At 36.3% G+C, this 25766-nt stretch overlaps 2 protein-coding genes across 2 annotated transcripts in view; one reads left to right on the top strand and one right to left on the bottom strand.

Annotated features, from left to right (window-relative positions):
• LOC142336586 (activating molecule in BECN1-regulated autophagy protein 1-like) overlaps window positions 1–25766 on the top strand; it is a 329506-nt gene that overhangs the window by 63276 nt on the left and 240464 nt on the right. The window lies entirely within an intron of this gene.
• LOC142347233 (uncharacterized) overlaps window positions 1508–25766 on the bottom strand; it is a 42295-nt gene continuing 18036 nt past the window's right edge. Inside the window, exons 5-10 of the mRNA XM_075398920.1 lie at window positions 20631–20776; window positions 11684–12019; window positions 11097–11217; window positions 4156–4750; window positions 2086–2817; window positions 1508–1874 (exon numbers count right to left, since the gene is read on the bottom strand). Of these exons, the coding sequence (XP_075255035.1) occupies window positions 1813–1874; window positions 2086–2817; window positions 4156–4750; window positions 11097–11217; window positions 11684–12019; window positions 20631–20776 (1992 nt within the window). The 3' untranslated portion in view covers window positions 1508–1812. The remainder of the gene's footprint in view (window positions 1875–2085; window positions 2818–4155; window positions 4751–11096; window positions 11218–11683; window positions 12020–20630; window positions 20777–25766) is intronic.

Genomic DNA, 25766 nt, shown 5'->3' with positions numbered 1-25766 from the left:
ACCTTCACTTAGAGTGACACACACCCATTTGACCTTATCTCTTTGAATTAAAGCAAATAAAAGTCAATTTCAAAGTGAGGAAGTCATTTTTGAGAGTGAGGTAAGTCAAGTGTGACCAAAAATTTAATCACGCGAATGAACAAAAAAACTCGCTCTACTAAGAGCGAAAAATGACGTCACACACGCACTTCAGTTAAAATTGCATGAACGAATGAACAAAAGGCAGATTTGAAGTGGATGTGACGTCATATGGTCGTAACAAAAATCATGACGAAATAAAAAAAACCAAGAGAAGGCCAATAATAGCCCCAGCTATCGCTGTGCGGCTATTAATAAAAAGCATAAATAAGAAAATAGCCGGCAGATTGCTGGAATAACTGCGAAAGAATAGACCTGCGTGCCATATAATAGAGATAGAAACAGATCTAAATTGAAAAAATCGCCGCCGCTCAAAAAACTAGGTAAAAAACAATCAGCGATAAATTAATAAAGCTTGTTAAAATTCACTCCACAGAAGCCTCTTATTAGGAACCTTTACTCCACATATGAGTTCCTTTGACCTTAAACAAATTCAAATGAAACTTTTAAAGTTTTAAAGTGCAAAAGTCATTTTATTGAGTGAGGTAAGTCACGTATGATCAAAATCTAATCACGCAAATAACCTAGAAACTTTTGCTAAAGCGAGTGAGAAATGACGTCACGCGCGCAAATGCCGTTAGTGAGAGGAAGAAGTCATTCAGAAAATTTGACTTTTTCAGCTTTGCTGTGGGAACAAATGTAAAACGAAAGAGCGTCAGACGACGAAACAAAAAAATTACCAAGAGCACCGCAATATAGCTTCGCTCAGCTTACAGCTTTGCAGCTATAAAAAACATAACACGAATTCATTCATTGTTCAATTGATTCTTGTAAAACTGAGTGCTATTTGCCATCCTGAGAACTTGTGAAATTTTCATATCGCAGCAGAATACCGGACGCTTGCGAACCAAAACACTTAGAAATTATTTTGAAAAAGAAACAAAACCGCACTTGGAACCTAAATATTAGTAGGACAACTCCTATTAGAATTACTCTGCACAGAGTTACCATACTCTCGAACGACAGGTTGGTGTGCTTTAATTTGGAGGGGGTATAGTGTTCGAAATGCTTTATAGGTACAGATTAAGGCGAAATTTTACTGGTGAATCAGGATGGTGTTGAGCAGGAACTGAATTGTATTGGAAATTAGAAAAAAAGTAATTCGACATTAAGAACGGCGAAGTCACAAATGTCACTTACCAGCATCATCGTCACAATAGCTGTCTTAATTAGCAGCTTCAAATGTTAGCAATTATACATCAGGGCTGTCCATAGACTAGAAACCAAATTACTGGATCTATTCTGGCCCCCCCCCCTCCGTCTAGTTGGCATACTCTCCGTTCCCCCCAAGCACACGTGCTTTTTTACATAGTAATATATAACATAACAACACAAATTGTAATTGGTGGCATGCAAAACTGGGGGGGGGGGGCAGAATAGATCCAAATATGTTTAAAGTAAGAACTCTACAACTTGTTCCTATAGAATCATTGCTGTCTCGGGAAATTCGGACCGGCAAACCTTTATAGATTTAATCAACATTGCAATGCTACTAAATTTAAACCAGTTATAATTTCCGGGATTCATCAATGAAAATCCCCAATACAATAAGTTTGTGATATTAAGACATAGCATATAGCACAACGAAGCGGAGCTTCAGTTCATAGCCTGGTATTGTCTCAGTGACTCATTCTTCACGAGTTATAAACATCAAGACTTATAAGTGTATCCTCGCTACGTATCCACGTCCAAAGGGTCAAAGTCACGGATAACCAGAGCAGCTTGGGTCAAGTTTTCTAAAATAGGATCGAAAGTCAATCTGAATCCATCGATTTTATTAGCAAAATTTTAACGGTCTAGTAGCGCTATACTACTGAAAAAAAAAATTGGTGTAAACAACAGCCGACCAACGCAAGATTCAAAGTCCTTAAAAAAGGGGCTATTTGCTGATTGAAAAAAAAAAGAAACGTGGTCGGAAACATTTCATTCTCCAAAGAGTGACCATACCAGGTGCAGTGTCAAACAGCATTAGACTGTCATCTCTTCCGCCATTCGAAGAACTCGAGGCATGCTCGTGTTCCACAGTGTGATCTTCGGACCTTCCGTAAGTTCCAGTCAAAAAACCAGTGCGACTATCGCCCCTTGTCTCCAGACTTATCCCTGTGGTTGCGTTCGCTATTCCGGCTGCTCGAGAAGGCGACTCCACATCCACTGATGCGATACTGGTCTGACGTCGCAATATTGGCGCCACCGCTGCTGCTCTTGTTGGACTCGCTTGATTGCACATAGCTGCTCCTCCTCCAGAGGTACTGACAATAATTGAGGAGCCAAAAACCGACGATGACTTGGACTTCTGAGCGGATAAACCCTCGTCGAATGAACTACACGGACTGATCAATGGACTCGTCAAACTACAGCTTTGAATTGCGTGAGGCAGGTTCTCTGAGCTGCAATATTTCACTTTAAGGTCAAGGTCAAACGGATCCCCAGAGGGCGCTCCGCCCGGTTGATTCATAGCTGCCACACCCGCCTGAAGAGCACTGGAGTCCTGAGCGATGCCCATAGTTGATGAGATAGCACTAACAGAACTAGATATATGAGATGAAAGGTAACTGGATGGCTGAGGGGGCTCTGTGTACTTATCAAGGCCAAGAGAAGCAGAAAAAGACTTCGATTTGTACACTTTATAGTGATCTGGCTCATCGGCGCCATCGCTGTTTTTGGCATCCCGATCGGAGTCTGAAACGCAAACGGTTCTCGAATATAGCCGGCAAATAGCGGCGATCGACGCTTGTGGCTTTTGATTAGATTCGGACTGATATGAGATCATTTTTATGAGACATACGCTCTATAAGGAAAAAGCCCTAATGGAGCTTTTTCAAAATTAATACTCGAAATAAAAAACTCAAGACTCTAATACTCAACAATTATGGCATATACGTTTGACACTACTAAGATGCACACTATTGACCTTTAATTAGTAAATGTTCTTAAAAACTTAAAGTTCATTCAACGAGTTCAGAAGTGATTTTTTTAGTAGGTCACGCAATTGACCTAAAAGCAGAACAAATGACGTCACGCACACAAATTTTAACGACAAGGCAGTAGAAATAACTGAAATTGAAAAAGTCTATTGCAAGAAGTCAGGTCACAAGAATCATCGATGGAGACGACGAATTTAAAACAAATAGCAGGACAAGTCCTGACGTACAATTCAAAGAATTTTCATTGACTAAAAGACTAGACCTAGAACGGACTATGAAAAGAGAAAAACATTTCTACAGATCAAAATTAAAAAAAAACATAATCAAAGCTAAAATACCACATGTGAACAAAAAACCACTAGCAAGAAAGGGAAATTTGGTTCCAACAGAAACACTAGGTCTAGAATAAACTATGAATGGATTGGGAAAACCATTTAGAAAACAAATCCGATCTAAAAAATCAAAAAATCTAATCTCTACTTTAAAATTAAGTGAAAAATGTTTACGCCACAAAACCACTCGCTTTTTCGCTCCAGTCACTTTCCCGGCGTAACCAAAATCTTTACTCCAATTTGAATTCAAAAATCATGAAAACATGTGAAGCAATCTTAAAAAAGAGACAGCGCCCCAATACAATTCAAATTCTTTGAATTGTAAAAGACCAGTATGTCCCCAATAATAGCCGCTATCGCTGCGCGGATATTAATAAAATCCAACCAGCTCTTGACAAGGCTAGTGTTTTTTACTTTTTAAGAAAAAAATAAGCCTAGAACTAAATAAGGCGATCGCCTCACAACATTGTTTTCATTGTTGCGCCTCAAAATGTTAGCACGAAGATTTTTAAGAGAAGCACAAATATTAGGAAGAGGTTAGGTAAGAAAATTATGCTCCAGGAAATAAGCTAGGCAGAAATTAAACGGGTTGCATTTTATTGACCAAAACTGACTTTCTAAATCCAGATGATTACGATGATGCTCAGAAGGAACTGAAGTGCATTGGAAATTAAAAAACAGATTTCACTAGATTTTTCAAAGTAATTACAAAATAGGCTTCAGCTGCAATTTGGAATTCGGAGGTCACAAATGACACTTACCAGCATCATCGTCACCATAGCTGTCGTAATTAGCATCTTCAAATGTAAAATCTTTTTCCATCGAGCCAGTCTTTTGGTTCATCTTGGACGACAGTTGCTTCGAGCAACTCTTGGACGCTTCTGGAAATATCTGCTTCAACATTCGACATTGCTTTTCTGCGTTAAGCTTGCAGTTTGTGACCAGCTTCTTCACATGCGAGATCTCTGACGTCAGACCATTTCCGTTCCAAAAAGACTGCCCCGTAGTGGAGCTCCCATGAGCGTTTAACGATCGTCCTTCGGAGCTGTTATGCAACGTCGAATCCAGATCTTCGTCAATCAGAGATTTTGATTCGCTAAAAACTGTGAAATTCGACTGATCCACAGCTTTCGAAGCATTTGGCTGACCGGGCAAGTCCACCTTTGGTTTTAAATTGTAGCCACCAGAATAGGTTGTGACATCAGAGGCAAGATTGAGGGTGCTTAGCTCGTTTTCATTGAGAACTTGATATTTGTACACTTCATTGCGATTCTGATCTACAGTTCTGTGCTGCGCCATTAGTCCATTCAGCTGTTCATCCTTGTCTTTAACTTCTTTTTGAAGCAATAAGATGAGCTAAAATATAAATATATTTTTGCTTTTCTTTTTTAATCTTAACACTGAATATATATCACACCACGCGCACAGCACTTGAACGCGTCCAAAAATGGCAATGACCAAGTTTTAGCAAATTGTTTTTTTAAATCAGCGGAATCTTTTCGACTACATATTTACAATTTAACAGGGCAGGCTTCTAGTTTGTTATAATAATCAACTTTACGTCTCGTGCTGTCGATATTTCAACATAATTGGATCAACTCACGTTGGAATGAATATAAACAGTTGCACAACTCACGGAAGACATAAATTGTTAGCTTCCAATGAATACAAAGGAAATCCGAAACAGTGGCCAACCTCTGCTTTGAGATTGTTAGACAATCTTTTACCGCCACTCGTTTCTCGCCACTGTTGCTATATGATGAGTTGCGAGAAAAGTGACGGAAAAAGTCAAATCAGCTGCAGTTCGGCGCAAATTATGCAACAGCTGTAATCGCAACACCAGTTGATTAACAAAACAGGCAGATTGCCAGAATAGCTGCGAAAAAAATAGACTTGCGTGCCATATAATAGAGATAGCAAGAGATACAAATATAAGTTCATAAGTTCTCGAAGCCACTCAAAAATCTATGTGAAAAACATTCAGCGATAAAATAACTTAGCTTGTTAAAATTCATTCTGCAGAAGCCTTTTCATTAGTGATCTTCACAAGACATGTGAGTTCCTTCGACCTTCAACTAATTCAAATTACACTTAAAGTTTTAAAGTGCAAAAGTTATTTTATTGAGTGAGGTAAATCACGTATGATCAAAATCTAATCACGCAAGTGACCAAAGGATTGGCTAATTCAGAAAAATAAAATATTCCAGCTTTGCTCTGTTAACAAATGTAAAACGAAAAAAGCGTCAGAAGAACATAGGCGACAGATTGCCAGAATAGCTGCGAAATAGATTTGCGTGCCATAAAAAAGAAATAGTTACACAAATGAGTTGAAAAAGTTATCCCAAATCATACCCGGCAGATTTCCGGAAAATAGCCGCCACTGATTCCCATAACCCCGATTAGGATTGGCAGAACAGAAAAATGAAAAAAATAGAATGATGTACGAAAGCATTTTTAAAGAGAAAACTATTATGATTTCATTCTGCTGTTAGACATACTGCTGCTTATTGTTGAGAGGATACAAGGGCTAGTATCAAAACCAAAAAGCATTGGAGATGGTAAAAAGACTTAAGGAACAAAGTTCAAGTAACTGCCATCTAAAATTGGGCTTAAAGGGTTTCTCACGTTTCCAATTTTCTAATTTTGATTTCGTTCTTTGATACTGATTCTGTCCTGTTCAGATTGCTTTGCTGAACAACTGCTTAAAAACGCTTTGAACTGAATGGGTGAAGATTGAAACTAGCCTAGAGAAGTCAAAAAGATTTTGTGCAATATGTCGAAAAAGCGGCAAAATGAGGTAAATCGAAACAAATTTTTGTTCGACACAGGACAAAAACATAGCAGGGACACAATTCAAAGAATTTGCATTGACTAAACAAAAAAACAAAAGCAGAAGGCGCTATGGATTGGGAAAACCATTCAGAAAAAAACAGACAGCTGATAAAAAAATTAAAAACGTTAAAAACTAAAACTGCAGCAAGTGAAAAAAAAACAACTAGCGAGAAAGCGAAGTTTTGTTTAAACACGGTTTTCTCACTTTGCTTTCACATGACAGCGAATAAATTTCACGCCGCAAACCACTCACTTTTTCGCTCCACTCTATGCTCGGCGCTCAAAGATGAAAATGCGTGAATATATCTTAAAAAAAGACAGCCCCCCCCCCCCAATACAATTCAAATTCTTTGAATTGTAAAATGAGCGCAAAATTAGCCTACTGAGAAGATGGTGAGGCTATTAAACAGTATGGAAAACTTACAGCAGCAGTTTGACATGGCTTGTTCAATTTCACTCAGTAGCAGCCTTTTATTAGCGCCCTTTAGTACAATTATATGGCAAGCAAGGCAAGTTAATTCGAGGGGTGTATCCGAGAGAACTTCTAATGGGTGCAAAATATCAGAAAACGGAGGGGTTTCAAACCGTGATATACATATACCATGCAATTCATGTAACCACATAGAGATATCCCTTTACAAACGCCAATTCAGACCAAGCAAAAAGCGAGATATCAAGCGAGGAATCAACTCAAGCGAAAGAATGTCATAGAACAATTGCAAAAAAAAAGAAAGAACGCCAGACAAGAAACCAAAAACAGCAGGTAAAATGCCGGAAACAACTTGAGGAGTCGTCCAATATCATAAAACTAACCTTACCTAAATCAGAAATTCCAAAGATGAAGAGGAAACAACAAAAATCAATTTTTAATAAAACTATAAAGTGTTTTAGAAATTACAACTACAATTTTTATTTCTTTGGGGTAAGGGAAGGGAGAGATCATGTGGGCTGGTTTGGGGCATGTTTGTACCATGGCGTGGTGTCCAGGGTAGGTTTAGGGGGAGGGGTTGTTGGTATCTTGGTGGGGGGGGGGGGTGAGGCTTCTGAAATGGTGGAAGATTTCTTTAGTTTTAATAAGGGGAGGGACTTATGAGAAAAAATTTCCTCAAAATAATTTTTCGAATTGAAATATTACCAGCAGTTCCTAATTACTACTATAAATTGAAAATAAGCTACTGTTTAAGACCAGATTTCATTTCGAAACCAGAAATAATCGTTTTAAAACAAAGTCAAATAATACCATATTAAAACACATAGCCCGTAGAAAACAACTCCAAGAAATGTGCATTGTAACATCTCAACTAAACTTACCCAAATAAGATTATCGAAAACAAACTAAAACATAACCGACTAAACGTCGAAACAATTGCTCTCGAACGACTAGTGGGGGCTCTAATGAATTGCAGCCTGCTTCAGTCAGGGGGGGGGGGGAGAGGAGAGGAGCCTAAATGGGACTAAGAAGTTCAACAGTGGGCTTCAAATAAGCACATTAGAGGTTAACATATACCACTATAAAGATTTAAAGTAAAAAATGGCACCAGTTTCGGCGCACTTTTCCTTTGACTTTTAGTATTAAATTGCCGCCAATTGAGTTCAGCTGCTTGAAATTATGATTGAGAGAATTTTAGATCACGCAAAACGCAAAAAGTCATGGGCGTATAAGTCACTCGAAAAGTCAAAATTGTCAAGCGAAAATTTTGCATGAAAAAGACACACGTTTACAATAATTGCTATGAACTTAATTCAAGAGCAATTAATAATTGCCTTAAAACCAAAAGTATTCTTAAAAACCGCAGACGTAACTTTTAGTTTCGTGGTGGGGTGTTGTAGGGGCGGAATGGTGGTAGGGTTAACTGGTTGTCCCTATGGGGTGGGGGCCTGGAGTAGGGAATGGTTTGGGTATGGGGTGTGTAGGTAGTTAGGTGGGGTTGTCTGTTGTTTGAATAGTGAGGAGGGACTGTTATAGGAAGAAAATTTATCATACATAGCCGGCAGATTGCCGCAAAAAAGCCACGATAGACGCTTGTGGACTTCCATGAATTGAAACAACTAAGAAAATAAGATAGACAGATTGACCACCAGTCCTATAATAGACCACTTTTTGGTTATATTCGGACTGTCCTTTTTATACGCTCTATGAGGAAAAAGCCCTAAAGGAAATTTTTCAAATTAAATATTCCAAATCAAAAACTCGAGACTCTATTACTTGAGAATTAGGGCATATACGTTTTGGCACTACTTAGATGCACACTATTGACCTTAATTTAGTAAATGTTCAAAGTTCATTAAGCGAGTTCAGAAGTCATTTTTGAGTAAGTCACGCAATTAGTCTAAAAGCAAAACAGATGACGTCACGCACACAAATTTTAACGGCAGAGCAGTAGAAAAAACAAATTGAAAAGCTATTTCAAAGATGTCAGGACACAAGAATCATCGATGGAGACGACGAAATAAAAAACATAGCAGGACAAGTCCTGAAAAACAATCCAAACAAACAAAATAAAAAACTTAGGAGTACTCTACCTGACCAGCAGATCAATTGAACAATGCAATCCAGAACACAAATAAATCATCTTTAGATTGAGAAACCAAAATAATCAAACAAACTAAACAAAAACATAATCATTGCTAAAGCTTTTACAACGAAGGCAAAATTTGATCCTTTTAAGATAAGCTTTTTTCCAGAACATGTTCAAAACAAACTTTTGTCTCTGAAATCGGTCTAGTATTATATGCAAGACCTAAAAAAAACCATTGACCCTTGAAGATGGATATTAACTCAGAAGATGACCGAAAAAATTTAAAAAGAAACCAATTGCAAATTTCAACGAAATGATGCTGAAAGTCGTGATAATAATATCTTTAGAATCATTTCTGTGTCTCTAGAGGCTATCAAGTAAACCAACTCCATGCCTTAAAAAATTCATTGGCTCAAAAAGATCGATAGGCAAAAACTTTTGAAAAAGACTTCAAATTTCAAAAAAAGAAAGAAATTCGTTCTATTAAAATGTTGAAAACTATTCTATTGCCCCCTAGCAAATATGTGAAGACAAAATATCAGAACCTGCAGGGGTTTAACTGGCTGCTAAGGCAAGAAAAGCTGAATAAAAGAAATATTTTAAAAACTTGAAAAAAGTGCAAACTTAATCAAAAAATTCTAAAATCCGAAATGTTAAGTAGTTGGAAATAGTTCCATTGACACTAACAACCATGTAGTTACTTTTTATCAGAACATGGAATAAATTTTGTGGCCATTGAGGCTGGACAAAAATCAAAAATTGACAAAAATTATAGGAAAACTTGAAATTTCAGATTTTATCAAAAAATGTTAAAATTCGAGATATTTAAATGTTGGAAACCACTCCACTGTTTCTAAAAACTATGCAGTGCACTAATAATAAACCTTAGATTCCTTGGCTAATGAGGCTAGAAAAACTCCAAAATGACAAAAACTTCCGAAGAGAAACTTGAAACATAGCTGGCAGATTGCCAGAAAATAGCCGCAATAGATTCGTAGATCGGCAGTCTAAAAAAACAGTAAAAAAGACAGACCAAAAAACTCGTCTTTTCATTGAAGGCTGATCTGTTATATTTTGATTTAAAAATTTGTATAAGTTATTGTAATATATAATAACCTTCATTAAGAGTGACACACACCCATTTGATCTTATCTCTTTGAATTAAAGCAAATAAAAGTCAATTTCAAAGTGAGGAAGTCATTTTTGAGAGTGAGGTAAGTCAAGTGTGACAAAAAATTTAATCACGCGAATGAACAAAAAAACTCGCTCTACTAAGAGCGAAAAATGACGTCACACACGCACTTCAGTTAAAATTGCATGAACGAATGAACAAAAGGAACATTTGAAGTGGTTGTGACGTCATATGGTCGTAACAAAAATCATGACGACGAAATAAAAAAAAAACCAAGAGAAGGCCAATAATAGCCCCAGCTATCGCTGTGCGGCTATTAAAAAAATTGCAAAAATTAGTATCATTTTGCGTGTTTTTGTTTGTAGTACCAAAACACATAGCTCATAAAATGGCCATAATTAGTTATTTTTTCTCGCAAACTCCAAAAATCATTTTGAACTTGAATTATGACCATACCAGCAGCTGTAACCTTCTAAGCACTTTAAGGACTACTAAAGCCCACTTTGGGTCTCTAATGAAACCTAATGCACGCTGGGCTTTACCTGTTTATCCCGTTTTTAAAGATGCAATTCAAATTCGCCACAATGCAATTCAAAATCTTTGAATTGTAAAAAACCACGATGTCCCCAATAAAAGCCGCTATCGCTTCGCGGCTATTAAACAAAATCGACCTTTCGACTTTGAATATTATCTGCAGTTCCTGATTACTATATATCAGAAAATAAGCTACTGGGGTACGGTCCAGTGTTTGAAAACAGAAGTCAGTATTCGAAAAGAAAGGTTACAGTTCAAGTTATGAACAAATTTGGTTTGGCTAAAAAAACAGACCGACTAACGTCGAACAAATTGCGCTCGAACGACAGGTGGGGCAATTAAATTCAGTAACAAATTCCCTCGAGAAGTAAAATCGAAAGAATAAAGACAAACAGGTTTAAAATAATTGCTTCAAACTTCGTTTGAGAGCAATTTAAAAGTCTGTAGAATAGCAATACTCTTCGAGTCGTTAAAACCAAGATCACCGCAATATAGCTACGGTAAATCAACTTAGAGCTTCGCAGCTCAACCGAAAAATCAAATCCTGCCCTCTACCAATCTAGGTACTTCAGTAGAGAGTCAACCGCGCTCTCCCAATGATCAATACCGAGTTATACATCCAGAGGCTTTCAAATGTCATCCCTGATAACCAAGAGTGATAAGTTAGAGAACTGTATTTTATTACCTTGGAGAGCATCTTCATTTTGTTGTGACCACTCTTCAGCTTCTCGATTAGCTTCGTTCGCTCCTTTTCCCACATGTTTTCCTTCTCCGTGTGACTCATCACCAGCTCATGCTGCATGCGCCTATGCAATATACATTCATAAAAACAGCAATGCCGGCTCAAACAAACACCTCTTAATTGATAATCACATCTCTGCCAATCGAATGCTGCCAATCTATGTCCGTACGCAATGCAGATGAACTTTTTAATTGGCTCAATGCAATTTTAACATTCGATTCTCAAATTCTACGAACAAGCGTACGGATGCCCTCTGAATTTTTCGAAAAAGTTTTTAAATAAGAGCTGCAAATAATTTTTGGGTTTCCCGATCAAATAAATTTTTTAACTCTTTCAATTTTCCTACTTTTCCACAAATTACTCACAATTAAAATAATTTTGGGAAAAGAAATCAGATTTTAATCTCGCTAATCAATTAGGTTGTTACATTCAAGAAGCGCAACCCTGGACGAACCAACCTTCGTGATTTATAGCTTCCCGAAAAATCTGTGGAACATGCTTAAAGATGTTAAAAAAATGTGTGCCCCTACTTGAAGTGATTAGACAGACTCGTTTGTTCTTTTAGCTGATTCTGTAAATCTTGAATTTGCTTCTCCAGTGAGGCTTCTCTTTCGTAGAGGCTTTTCAACAACGCCCACCGTTTCCCTTTTTCTTCTGAAAGTAAGGCCTGCACTACTGGATGAGATGTGATGACTTCGTCATAATCTGGATCTCCTTCTGCACCAACGCATGAAATGTCCAGCTCCAGCATCTCAGGAATCTCGCGTGAGTCCAGTCGGGCAAAATTAGCTCTTTTTGGTGATGCAAGCTTGTCCTGCTTGAAGAGACGATGATCACTCTCGTCCAAGCCGTGGTTTAAGTAGAAGCTGAAACGCTCGAACAATAGAATATACAACTCCAATCATACTTGTTTACCATCGGCGGCAATTAAACTCAATTAGGCTCGGCGGCAACAAATTGATTGCTACAATGATTGCAGATTTAGTTCAAAATTTGGACTTTAATAGCCACACTTCAAATCTACCCGAAAGCCGACATCGCATTGATGTCAGGCAACCTTTACGAAAGTTATATCCATAAATATATCTAGGCGATAAAAGCGTTTTGTAAACTTACAAGACCAGACAGGAAAATGGAACTCGAAAATGAAATTGAGACTCTCGAGTCAACACAAAGTCGACAAAAAATTGATCGTTCCTCCTCTCTTAAAACGGTCAATAAATTGTCTGAAAAAGGCTGAAAATGGTCGCGATTGATTCCTATGACGCCGATTGTGATCCAAAGCATAAACGAGAAAAAATAACGTGTAATATTGTTAGGATTTGTAAGTAAAGATTATTCCTTCTTAATGAGAGAATAGAGACAGGCGCATCAATATGAATTATCATTAGACCTACCAAAATAAAAACACTTAAAGGTCATCTAAAAATTGGCTTTATGGGTTCAACCGTTTAGAGCAAAAACAGATTACGTTCTCCCCCAGCATTTGACTATTAGAGGATAACTTCATACCCCCTTTATGTGGACTTCGGTGCTATACAAGTTCCGTCTAGTCAAAGAACACGGCAGACCCTATCTATGAACTTGCGCATTTCAAACAAATATGACAATTTCTGAGATCAGCGAATATCAATAGAAAACAGACACTGCAGATCGCCGGAAAACAGCCGCCGTTGATTCTCATAACCACGACTGGGATTGAAAGAAGACAAACAAAATAAATATTAATAAAATTATTATTAAAAAACATAATATTAATAAAAAAAACCCGCAAACTTCACCTTTTCTGTAACAGCGACTACTTAGAGGCTCTCAAAAACAAAAAATAAATTAACAAACAATTTGTATACAAGCTTTTCTATTGACAGTCTACGGCTCCGATCGACTAATTAAGCATACTCGGCAGATTGCCGGATAATAGCCGACGTTGATTCCCATAATCAAGATTGGGATTGAAAGAAGAGGAAAAAAAACAAGTGAATAAATTATTTTTGTACGAAAACAAGTTTGAGGTACGAACAATTTTGATGTCATTTTGTAGTTGATCATATCATACTCCTGTTTCATAATGGGACGATACAGGAGCTAGCATCATTACCAATAAGCATTAGAGATGATAACTAAGACTGATAAGAACAAAGTTCGAGTAACTGGCATCTAAAACTGGGCTTTATGGGTTTATCCCGCTTCTATTTCTGATTTCGTTTTTTGATACTGATTCTTTGCATTTTGAACTGCTGTCGAAAAGCAATTTGAGCAGAATGAGCGAAGAGTGCATCTAGCCTAAAAAAATCAAAAAGATTTCACGCAAAGCGTTGAACAATCTGTGAACTAAGGTAAAGCGAAAAAATGAGTTCTACGAAGTAAAAAACATAGCAGGACAAGTCCTGAAATACAATTCAAAGAATTGAATAAAAAACTCAGACGTACTCTACCTGACCAGCAGATCAATTGAACAATGCCAGCCAGAACACAAACAAAATCATCAAAATTGAGAAACTAAAAGAATCAAAACTAAAGAAAAACATACTCATTGCTAAAACTCTTGAAGCTTTTAAACCTAAGGCAATAACTTTCCCCTTTAAACATACCTATTTCAAAAATATGTTTAAAACCAATTTTTGTTTCTGAAATCGCTCCAGTATTATATCTTGAAGACCTGAAAAAAATTCATTGGCCCTTGAAAATCGATGAACTCAATGATATAAAAATCAATGATATAATGAACTCAATGATAAAAAACAAGGATATAAAAATCTTCAGAGTCATTTCTGTGTCTTTAGAGGCTATCCCGTAACCCAATTCCAAGCTTAAAAAACTCATTGGCTCAGATCGATAGGCAATAATTTTTAGAAAAAACTTCAAACTTCAAAAAAAAAGAAATTCGTTCTATTAAAATGTTGAAAGCCATTCAATTGCCCCCGAGCAACCATTAAATAACATACTATCAAACCCTGGATGAGGTTACCTAGCTACTGAGGCAAGAAAAAAAAATAAAATACAAATGTTTTGAAAAAATTTGAAAACAATTCTTTGTAAGTATCTCGGAATCTATGTAGATAGTAAATTAAGTTTTCAATCACATATAGAGTATATTAAGAAAAGACTCTCAAAACAGTGTGGTATTATATGTAAGCTGCGTCACTAAGTACCCCGAAAACAGCTAATTGATTACTATCGAAGCAATGTTAACCCAATAGTTCAATACGGTATTTCAGTATATGGCTGTTGCAGTTAATCGTCGCTTCTACCTATCTACATTCTTCAGAAAAAAATTCTAAAATTCCTTTATTTCAGGAAATTGTCGGATAGTTGTAGGGACATTTTTATCTCTTATAAATTACTAACAGTATTCGAGTTTCATATTTATGAGCAGCTGAAATTTGTCCTGAAATCATTGAAAAAGATGCATAGCGAAACTTATCTAAATGAACTCTTTGAGTATGAGCATAGTACCAGAAAAACCAGAAGATGTACCAAAAACTACCTAAAGCTTCCCTCCTTTAAAACGCAGTTTGAGCGCTCCTCTATTTCATATCGTTGTGCAAGGTTATTTAACACACTGAGAAAGAATGAACTTCTAGCACAAGACATAGAAAACGAAAATTGGCAACAAATATGGCAATTTTATCATAAAGTTAAAGAAAGTTACTTGCTGAATAATGAGGAGCTGGTATCCCACATTTTTAAGTAATTTTTTTCCTTGCCCACCACCCTCCAACTTTTTTTCAATTTTTCTATTCCATGAACTGTAGTCAAAAATTGTTACGGCACTTACTTTGTAAGTGCCGAGGCCTCAAAAATGGTATTATTTTTGGAAAATAACGAAGTCTACACATAGAAAATCGACGAAGAAATTCGAATTGCAGAATTTTTTTTTGTTTTTTACTTTCTTTTATTTATATTTGCGATACAGGAATCAGCGTTACTCTCGGAAATCAAGACACAGCATACAGTGGTAGCGCAGTAGGTATAGAGTTCAAAAAATAGAATTGTTTTGGGAGCTTAAAAACCGTTTTTTTTCTGTTTTCAGCATAAAAAATTTAAGTTATCGTTTTTTTCTCTCCTTAACTATTTAAGTTTAGCCAGGGCAGATACTAGGTGGGTTTAATAGCCCCGTCTATCTGTCCTCTACGAGATATCTGTGGTTATTATGATATATAATAATGTTGATAATAATCTAAGTAATTAAATTGTTGATTTAAATTGATTTATTTTATCATACAAAGGAGAAATTTATTCTTTCTTTCTTTCTTTCTTAATTGCAAATTTCATCCAAAAACTTCTAAAGGTCGAAAAGTTAAATTGTTGAAAACAAATCCATTAAATTAAAAACCATGCAGTAACTTTTTATCAGAAGGTGGAACATGTTTTCTCGCACTTGAGAATGGACGAATATGAATGGACAAAAGTTTTAGGAAGCCTTAAAAAAATTGCAGAATTTATCAAAAACTGCTAAAATTCGAGATATTAAAATATTAAAAACCATTCCATTGTTACTAGAAACTATGCAGTGCTCTATTAACAAATCTAAAAGGAGATTGCCTGGTCCCTGAAGCCGGAAAAACTGAAAAAATGACAAACATTTTCAAAAACCTGAAAAAAATGCGAATTTTGTCAAAAAAATTGCTACAATTTGTGATAACCGAAAGTTGAAACCTATTCCATGGCAAATAAGGTTTTTTCAGAAACTTAATATCCAACCCCTGATGAGGTTTTCTGGCCCCTGAGACTCAAACAACTTGAATAATGACAATAAATGTCAAAAAATAGGAAAAAAAATTGCAAGTTTTGTCAAAAATGCTAAAATTCATGATGGCAAAAAGATGAAAACAATTCCATTACCACTAGAAACTATGCAGTATTCTATCATCAAACCGTTTATCAAAACCTAAAGGAGGCTTTTTGACACCTAGGGCTAAAAAATCTCAAAAATGACATTTTCAAAAAAAACCTGAAAAAAATCAAAAAAAAAATTAGTACCATTTTGCGTGTGTGTTTGTAGTACCAAAACATTTAGCTTATAAAATGACCATAAGCAATAGGCCTTCATCAACTTTTAAAAATTTCAACCTAAGACCAATCAGAACAAAAAAATCACAAAAAGCATGAAAAATTGCACCACTTTGAGCAGAAAAACTCCTAAAAATGACCTTTTAGCCCTTAATTAAGGCCATCCCAGCAGCTGCATCAATATAAGCACTTGAAAGACAACCAAAACTCACTTTGGGCCTCTAATGAAACTTAATGCCCCTGTTTTTCCCGTTTTGAAAGATCAAAGTCATTGAAAAATGTGTGAACACATCTTAAAAAAACAGCGCACCAAGCACCAATACAATTCAAATTCTTTGAATTGTAGAAAAGCATAGCAAGACAAGTCCTGGCGTACAATTCGAATTTTCATTGACTAAACAAAAACTACACCTAGAACGGACTATGAGTGAATTGGAAAAACCTTTTCCAAAAAAAATCATAAAAAATTTAAAAAAATTAAAAATCACTGTCAAAAAGCCGCATGTGAACAAAAAACTACTAGCAAGAAAGAAAAAACTAGGCCTGAAATGAACTATGAATGGATTGGGAAACCATTTCGAAAAAAAACCTGATCCAAAAAGTCGAAAAAAACAGTAAACATCAAAGTAAAATTGCCGCATGTGAACAAAAAACCAGTAGCGAGAAAGCGAATTTTTGTTCCAACACCGTTTTCCCACGCTACTTTAAAAATGGAGCTAAAAAATTTCACGCCGCAATATCACACGCTTTTTCGCTCCACTTCTTGTTTCGGCGTGACCAAAATGACAACTCCAATTTGACTTCAAAAATCATGAAAATGTGAGAATAGATCTTAAAAAAAAGACAGCGCCCATATACAATTCAAATTCTTTGAATTGTAAAAAATAGGAGCGCTATAATAGCCGGCTGAGAAGCTGAGGCGGCTATTAAACAATGAACGCAAATATAGTGAAGGCCGCTAAATTAGGGCTTAAAAATTAGCAGATTTGAAACTGAGCAAGTCTATATAGCACGTGTTGCCTCACGTTCATTTATACAAAAAAACTTAATTATTTGCTAAGTTGGGTTTGCATTCAACTTTTAGCGCCGGATTAATTTTTATCCTGGGTTCTCTTATTTCACACTGTTCCTCGGGTTTTCAAGCATCATGGATAGCCAGAGAAGAAACTAATTAGAACTATCTAACGTCACGCAAAATATCTAACGTCACGCAAATTGCTCTCAAACAACTTGCGAGCGTTTGGCTCGTCAGTGGCTAAACTGACGCTTAAGGAGACTCACTTCAGTATGGTGTGGGTAAATAAGAGAACGTGGGAGCAGGGCTCGAGAAAGCGGGCTTAGTGGTGCGATAAGGGGGCTGCCGAGTTGGGTTAAAGAGGGGGGAGACTGAAGAGTCTGATCCACCAAAATAACTAACACTCGCTGATACATTTTTTCCTATCACTAATCTCACTTATTGCCTATTTATCTTATTTTGAGGGGAAAAAATCAGAAGCTTCAGCCCAAAAATTGATCCAGCAAAATCGCATAAAAAACGACAGGACCAACATAATTGCTAAAAAAATATGAGAGAAAATACTCTCATCGAGTACTCAGAAATTGCACTCAACCAAAGCTCTGAGGCAGCCTTATCAAACAGAAACCTCAATCCATCCGACTACCATTGGATGAATTTCTTTCTAACGAAAAATGACGGGTTTTCGTTGGTCGTACGTAGCATATTAAGCACACGGCGGCTAGCTTCAGGGAGCAAGGATAAAAGCGGGAGTGATGGTTAAATGGGGGAGGTGTTCCACCCCATGAATATTCGGCTTAAGCGCCGCAGATTTGGTGAACAACACAAACCAGTGCCTACTAAATACTTCCATAGTTCCGGGCTTTAGCTGTTTATCCCATTTTTGAAGATGGACTTTGAAGATGGACAGTCAACTTCGCTTAAATCGCTGAAACGAGCAAAAAAAGTGTTCTAGCAAAAAGTAAAAACAGCCGAGCAAAAAAAACACACGTTTACACAAATTGTGTTTAAGAGCAATCTGCAATCCAATTCTCTTTCACATTCAAGAAAAAGATATGAAACAGACGCTAAGGCGTAAAAAAATGAACTTTTGAAACAAACAATTGAAAAAAAACTCCGGTTGTCTCTGCCCACAAAAAATAGGTGTTGACCTTAGGCGGCTCTGTGTCATTAGTTTCTCCTGGCAAGCGTACTCCTACTGATTATTTTATGCAGACAAAATGGGGAAGGAACAATGGTAGTGCCCTTCAGCCTCGCCATTAAGTTACATTTGCAGGAAAACCTGCATCATTTTTTCGAAAATTATTTAAATACATCATTCTCTGAAGAAAGATTACAAGTTCAAGGTTCCTTATCTAATTTTAATTTTGCTGCAGGGCATGATGTGTCGCAAGCATGCCCCGATAAATTTTAAGCAGAAATATGCAAGATTTTAGAAAAAACGCTTTTTGGAAAAAAATCAAACTTGTAAAAATCTTTCTTCAGCGCGAAAGGACGCAAAATGACTTACACTAGTCTTATAGTTACTTGGAAACAGTTTTAACAGTCACAGACAATTTTGAACTTGAAGAAATTTTAGTAATTTTTCGAGGTAAGGATTTGTAAGATAAAAATTTTAGCAAAAACTTCTCTGAAGCTAATCCGTTCCATTAAGAAACCTAGCCAGCAATAGATCATAGGAATCTCATATGCGTTTACTTCTAGAATACTCTTACATGTTGCTGTTTCAAATTTATAACAATAGAAACAGTTATGATTTCTAAATGTGCTTTAAAATAGTGACGTTTTTTCGTCTATATCTGCATATATTGGCAAGAAAAGGTGTCCTGAAATGGTAGATAAATCTGTTTATTAAGCAACATGGAGAAACGATCAACTATTTCGAAGAAAGTTACAAACTACTAATTTTTGAAAGAAATTGCAAAACATAGCTGGCAGATTGCCAGAAAATAGCCGCAATAGATTCGTAGACCGGCAGTCTAAAAAAAAACAGAAAAAAGACAGACCAAAAAAATTCGTCTTTTCATTGAAGGCTGATCTGTTATATTTCGATTATAAACCTGTATAAGTTATTGCTGCCTCTATTAGCTGATCTCAAATAACCTTCATTTAGAGTAACACATACCCATTTGACCTTATCTCTTTGAATTAAAGTAAATAAAAGTCAATTTCAAAGTGAGGAAGTCATTTTTGAGAGTGAGGTAAGTCAAGTGTGACCAAAAATTTAATCACGCAAATGAACAAAAAACTCGCTCCACTAAGAGCGAAAAATGACGTCACACATGCAATTCAGTTGAAATTGCATGAACGAATGAACAAAAAGTGGCTGTGACGTCATATGGTCGTAACAAAAATCATGACGACGAAATAAAAAAACATAGCAGGACAAGTCCTGACGTACAATTCAAAGAATTTTCATTGACTAAACAGAAAAACTAGACTTAGAGTGGACTATGAGTGAATTGAGAAAACCATTTTAGAAAAAAAAACAGATAAAAAAATAAGAAAATACAGAAAATCAATGTCAAAATGCCGCATGTGAACCAAAAAAACCACTATCGAGAAATGAAAAATTAATTCAAACAAAAAACTGGGTCTAGAATGAGCTGTGAATGAAATGAGAAAACCATTAAGAAAAAAATCCGATCCAAAAAATCGAAAAAACAGTAAAAATCAGAGTGAAATTGCCGCATGTGAACAAAAAACCACTACCGAGAAACCGAGTTTTTGTTCAAACACCGTTTTCTCTTTCTACTTTAAAATTAGAGCGAACAAAATTCACGCCGCAAAACCACTCGCTTTTTCGCTCCATTTCCTGTTTCGGCGTGACCAAAATCACTACTCCGATTTGACTTCAAAAATCATGAAAATGTGTGAACAGATCTTAAAAAAAAAAGACAGCGCCCCAATACAATTCAAATTCTTTGAATTGTAAAAAAACCAAGAGAAGGCCAATAATAGCCCCAGCTATCGCTGTGCGGCTATTAAAAAAATGCTTTTCTCAAAAATTGAAAAAGTTTCACAAGTCCGCGTTCGAGAATTTGAATTTTTATATACGATTTGTACATAGTTTGCTGTTTTAGATCAGGCGGGGCCCCGAACCCACCCTCGCGTTTCCACGATGCAATGCGGCGGTTACCTAGAAGTCCGACTCATTTGTATAATAAAATATGCAAGCCAGCAGATATCAAACTTTCCCATAAAAGACTCTTGATTTCGTTAAACGGTCATTTTCGCGCGCAGTATTTTCTGTTTCAAATGAACTCCAACAAAATTATCGGCCAAAAAAGACGCTTTCCCAATACTCCTTTTCAAGTCTAAAATGAAAGCATAACCACGCTCAAAACAGCCATTTACAGGTTTTCACTACTATTTCGATATTAACAGCTAATATCACATAACTATGAACGTAGCAAAGTCATTTCATTTTATACTGAGACTTAACTAACTTTCGTTGCGATTCCTCAGAGGTGCTGAGCTTCTTGGCACTGTTACTCTTCACTTGTGTACTGCCACCGGGTGATTGAAAGGTAAATACAGGTGCTGTTCCTTTCGGAGATCTAGACACGTTGGCCGAGTGGCTGAATTTACGTACCTTAAACCAGATACGTTAAAACTCTGAACATTTTTAAAACATCCGCACTGAAAGACATTGTTATGTTTTAGTTAGGTGCCAGATGACGAAAACCACATGAAAAAGCCAGATGAATTACTCTTTTAGAGTTACCTCAATGAACGCAGCGCAACTGGTTTGTGCCCATAAACTTTCTGATAGAAATTGTACAGCTCTCAAAGGTTTTTGCTTAATTCGTATCACATACTGTTGAAAAAATTGTGTTAGTCAAGTCAAAAACTTTTCGACGCAAAATGGTCATATTTTCGTGATCAATTTTTTTCAGAACGGTTACGGAAAATTAATCCGACGTCAGTACATCAGAGAGAACTTTTAAAACATAACCGATAGATTGCCAAAAAATGGAAAGCTTTGTAGAACTGAAGTCTCAAGAAGCAAATGCAAAAAAGCAAGACCGAAGAACTAACCACGGGCGAATTGCTCTCAAACGACGGGCTGCCTTCGTCAGCAGCTAGTCACGGTTTAGTGAGACTAGCTTCAGATTAATTGAAGGGGCGTAAGGTGAGCGCAGCGGGTGTGCACTGCAGCGGGGTACAAAAGTGGATTGGGGGACTGATGTGGAGGCGGTGGTTGGGTGGGGTGTGGGATCAATTTTTAGGAACCGCCCATCACATAAGTATAAGTCTCCAAAACAGTTTCTGTTAATCGCATACTTGAAGACTAGTGCGCTGACCGGCTCTAAGAGACCTTAAGGCAAACGGAGCTAACAATTTATCCCGTTTCTGAAGACGAAAGTCAAATGGGCCAGACGAAAAATCGGCCAAGCAAAAAATTGCATAAAAGAGACGAACAAGATTAATATATTTGCTGCAAATTCCTTTTGAGAGCAATTAACAGTTTCTTAAAAAGTGCCTTTTAAAAAAAGCTTTTGATTTTAAAAAAACATTTCGGCTATAACTCAATGTTAATGAGGATCAGAGATGATGACGTTACGCCATATAAGAGCAGCTGAAGTGCGGCATCAACAAAAGAGAGAAAGTGAGAGAGCGAGATAGAGTCAGAGAGAGAGAGAGAGAGAGAGAGTGAGAGAGAGAGAGAGAGATAAAACGTGAACGAGAAAGAGAAGGAAAGAGACCCCCTAATCAACAGAGAGGGAAATAGAAATAGGAATATTTTCCATGATGGGATTCGACGCTGCAACTTCTAGTTTTCTAGCTTTGTTATTAAATAAATCAAATAGAAAAAACCCGAAAAAGGCAAAACCAAAAGAAAAGTTTTCAATTTCCCAGTAAATAAAGTTCAAAACCATGTTTTTCTCGAAAGTTCCGACAAGTAACCCATCTCCAAGACTTTAAAAGTTTCGTTGGCCAGTAATGGTCAATAAACTCAGAAAACGACAAAAAATATTGAAAAATTTTTGAAACAAATGCAAATTTTAACAAAATCTCGCTAATATTCAAGCTATTAATATCTTCAGAACCATTTCATTGTCTCAAGGGACTATCCAGTACCAATGCTTCAAGCCTGAAATAGTTTCATTCACTGGCTCATAAAGATCCATAATCTTGGAACATAAAAATTCTCCAAAAAGTTGAGAAATTTAAAATTTATCCAAAATTACTAAACTGGAGTCAAAAAGAATTTGATCATCACCCCATTAACTCTAGGAACTATGCAGCAGCTCATTATCAAATCTTGTATGAGGTCCCAGAGCCACTGTCACCGGAAAAAACTCAAAAAATGTGGAAAAAATTGCAAATATTTTTAAAATTGCTTAAATTTGTTATATTAAAACCTTAAAAAACAATCCACTACATCTATAAACTATGCAGTAACATATTATCAAACCTTAGAGGAAGTTCCATGGCTCTTGAGGCTAGAGAAACTTAGAAAATGACACAAAAAAGTTTAAAATTTCAAGTTTTTTTAAAAAAAGAAAACAAACATGACCAACAAAAATTTTCCAGTAACTTATTATCAAACCCTAACGGAGGTTTTCTGACCATAAAAGCTCAAAAAAGTCCGAATAATGACTGTAAATGTCAAAAGTTGAAAAAAAGGCAAAAATTGTCAAAAAATGCTAAAATTCGTGATGTTAAAATCTTGCAAGACATTCCATTACATCTAGAAATTATTCAGTAACCTATTTTCAAACCCTAGAGGAGGTTCCTTGGCCTGAGGACTTTGAAACCCTAGTCTAAAAGAACCTAAAAACGACAAAAATTTTCAAAAAAAAACTTGAAAGGCAAGTTCTAAAAAAATTGCTAAAATTTGTGACAAGTTGAAAAACTATTCCATGGCCAATAAAAATTTGTCAGTAACTTATAATCATACCCCTTAGGATGATTTCTGCCCCCTGGGTCTGGAAAGACCTGAATGAGTGGGGGGGTCAACAGTGGGGGTGTCTTCAACCTCTAAGAACCTCCCTTCGCACCATAAGTATAAGTCTCCAAAACAGTTAGAGCTGAAACAGAGCTGAAACGCTCTAAAAGCACTTAATGCCCGCTGGGCGCTACCTTTTTTTCAGGACGAAAAGTCACAAGCGTCCGAAAAAAAACGCTCAAACGAAAAATAGCATAAAAAAGACCGACACGACTAATATACTTGCTACAATCTTCGCTTGGGAGCAACTAATCAATTTGAGAGGAAGAGAGAGAGAGAGAGAGAAAGAGTAAAAGTCATTTACAGAGCGAATTCAGTCACATGTGACCAAAAAAGTAATCAAGCGAATGATCAATAAAGCTAATAAGAGTGAAAAAACCACCCAATTCAGCCGCGATTGCATGAATGAAGCAGTTATGAAGTGAACATCACGTCATATGGTCGTAACACAAATCTTGGAAAAAAACATTCCCGGAAGAATACCGGATGCGACACAAAGCGTCGGACCCTCCCAAACAAAATTGAAATAGCAGACAATAAAACAATTGTGTTTACCAGAGTTAACTAAAGGAGCTGAAATTTTAAATCATTGTCGTAACTAGTATCAATAATATCATTATTGTCGTAACAATAATATCATTAAACCAAGCAAAAATAAAAACATAATCGATGTCAATTGACAACTATCCACTGGGAACATCAAAAGGCTATCCTCTGGGAACATTCAAACACAGCCAAAAAATAAAGTTCGACTGAGTAGACCTTTGACTTGAAATGCATGCAAGGCTCTCAAAGACAGGGTTACATACTTCACGGGGTTACATACTGATGCAACTTCACGGGGTTACATACTGATGCAGCGTCAAGCAAAAACTACGCCAAAAAACCAAACTACACGCAAGAAAATGAGCCAAATGGACGAAAAACGGCTAAAAACGGTTATCTATATGCTCCATTCTCTCAAAAACCGTTTTCAAAGTCGAAAAGTCATTTTATCAGTCAAAGCAGTGCATGAACAAACAACTTCTCTAACTCAATACAATTTTGTTAAAACGCCATTTTGCTCACTTTCGATTATCTGAAGAAAACTATAATTATAATACTCCTCTTAGAGTCGTTAAAATCCAAGAATAGTCCTATAATAGCTCCGCTGATACGCTCAAAAAAAACTGACCGTGCATTTATAGAGCATAATTGGTCTCATGAACTGAAAACTCTACGGCAAGACAACATTTTCGTTTCAGCGAACCAACATTATAAGAAGTTTTTACAAATACTTCGTGTCTTGCAGATACTGATACTATTGATAAATTGAATTCAAATAATTGCCAAATTTGGGCATATAATGAAGAAGACAAAAGAAATAGATTCTACCAGAAAAACAAAGAAGTAAACTCAGTCATCACACTTAGTCGAAATCATTATAATAGAAACTTAACAAATTTTCAGAGCTGCAGTCGTTGCAATGAAATCAAAAAAATTAATAAAAAGCATCTTCGTAATTCGGAAACCATGAAATTTCAGTAGTAAAAACAGATTGCCGAAAAGAACCGTTCGCAATCCCGATTCTCAAAACTCCCATTGGGATTGAAATAGCAGGAAAAACGAAAAAAATGGACTTGTACAAAAACACTATAGTGCGAACTATTTATTTATGACCAAGACCTTTAATAACAAAGCTTTAAACCGCTTTTTGTCTGCATTTTCTTTTTCGATACTGACTCTGTTGATTCTATATTTTTTTTGCTGAGCAACTGCTGCGTAAAAGCACTTCGCGCTCTCTGAGTGAAGAGTGCATCCAGCCTCAAGAAAAAAAATGAACAAGTTAAGCACTAAAGTAAAGCGAAACAATTGTTGTTCAACGAAGTAAAAAAAAGAGCCACCATAAAAGCTGGCTGAAAAAATGATGGTTGCTATTAACGAGTATAATTCATTATTCGTCATTATTCAACCCTCCTGGAAAACAAAACCAGTGCTTATAGCGGAAGGCCTTACTCTAGTAAGTAAATCAAAATGCAAACAAAAATTAATGAAAATTGGAGAAAAAACAGTCACGATCGGATCATTAAGTGTATATTTTTTTTTCAAAAACGAACACAAATCACGTAACATATGCAATCAGTCCATGGATGTCAAATGAATATTGCATACTGCCATATACACTGATAACAAAAAAGTCCCATCAAAGATCCAAAAAAAATTAAAAACCCAAAAAACTAAAAACTTCAAAATTACGATCAGAATTTTGACTTGAAGCGCATAAGTAGGCTCTCAAATACACTAATATCAACTCCACGGGGTTATATATTGATGCAGCGTCAAACAAAAACTACATCTAAAAACAAAACAACACGCAAAAAAATGAGGCAAATGGAAGAAAAACGGCTAAAAACGGTTATCTATATGCTCCATTCTCTCAAAAACAGTTTTCAAAGTCGAAAAAGTCATTTCATCAGTCAAAGCAGTACATAAAAAATAGCTGGCAGATTGCCAGGAAATAGCCGAAATAGATTCGTAGATCGGCAGTCTAAAAAACAGGAAAAAGACAGACCAAAAAAATTCGCCTTTTCATTGAAGGCTGATCTGTTAAATTTTGATTAAAAATCTGTATAAGTTATTGCTGCCTCTA

Source organism: Convolutriloba macropyga, chromosome 1, assembly GCF_964194025.1.
Source record: "Convolutriloba macropyga chromosome 1, txConMacr16.3, whole genome shotgun sequence".
In the NCBI taxonomy this organism is placed as follows: Eukaryota; Metazoa; Xenacoelomorpha; order Acoela; family Convolutidae; genus Convolutriloba; species Convolutriloba macropyga.
The sequence above is the reverse complement of the archived record's forward strand: the minus strand, read 5'-3'. Positions and strand labels throughout refer to the sequence as shown.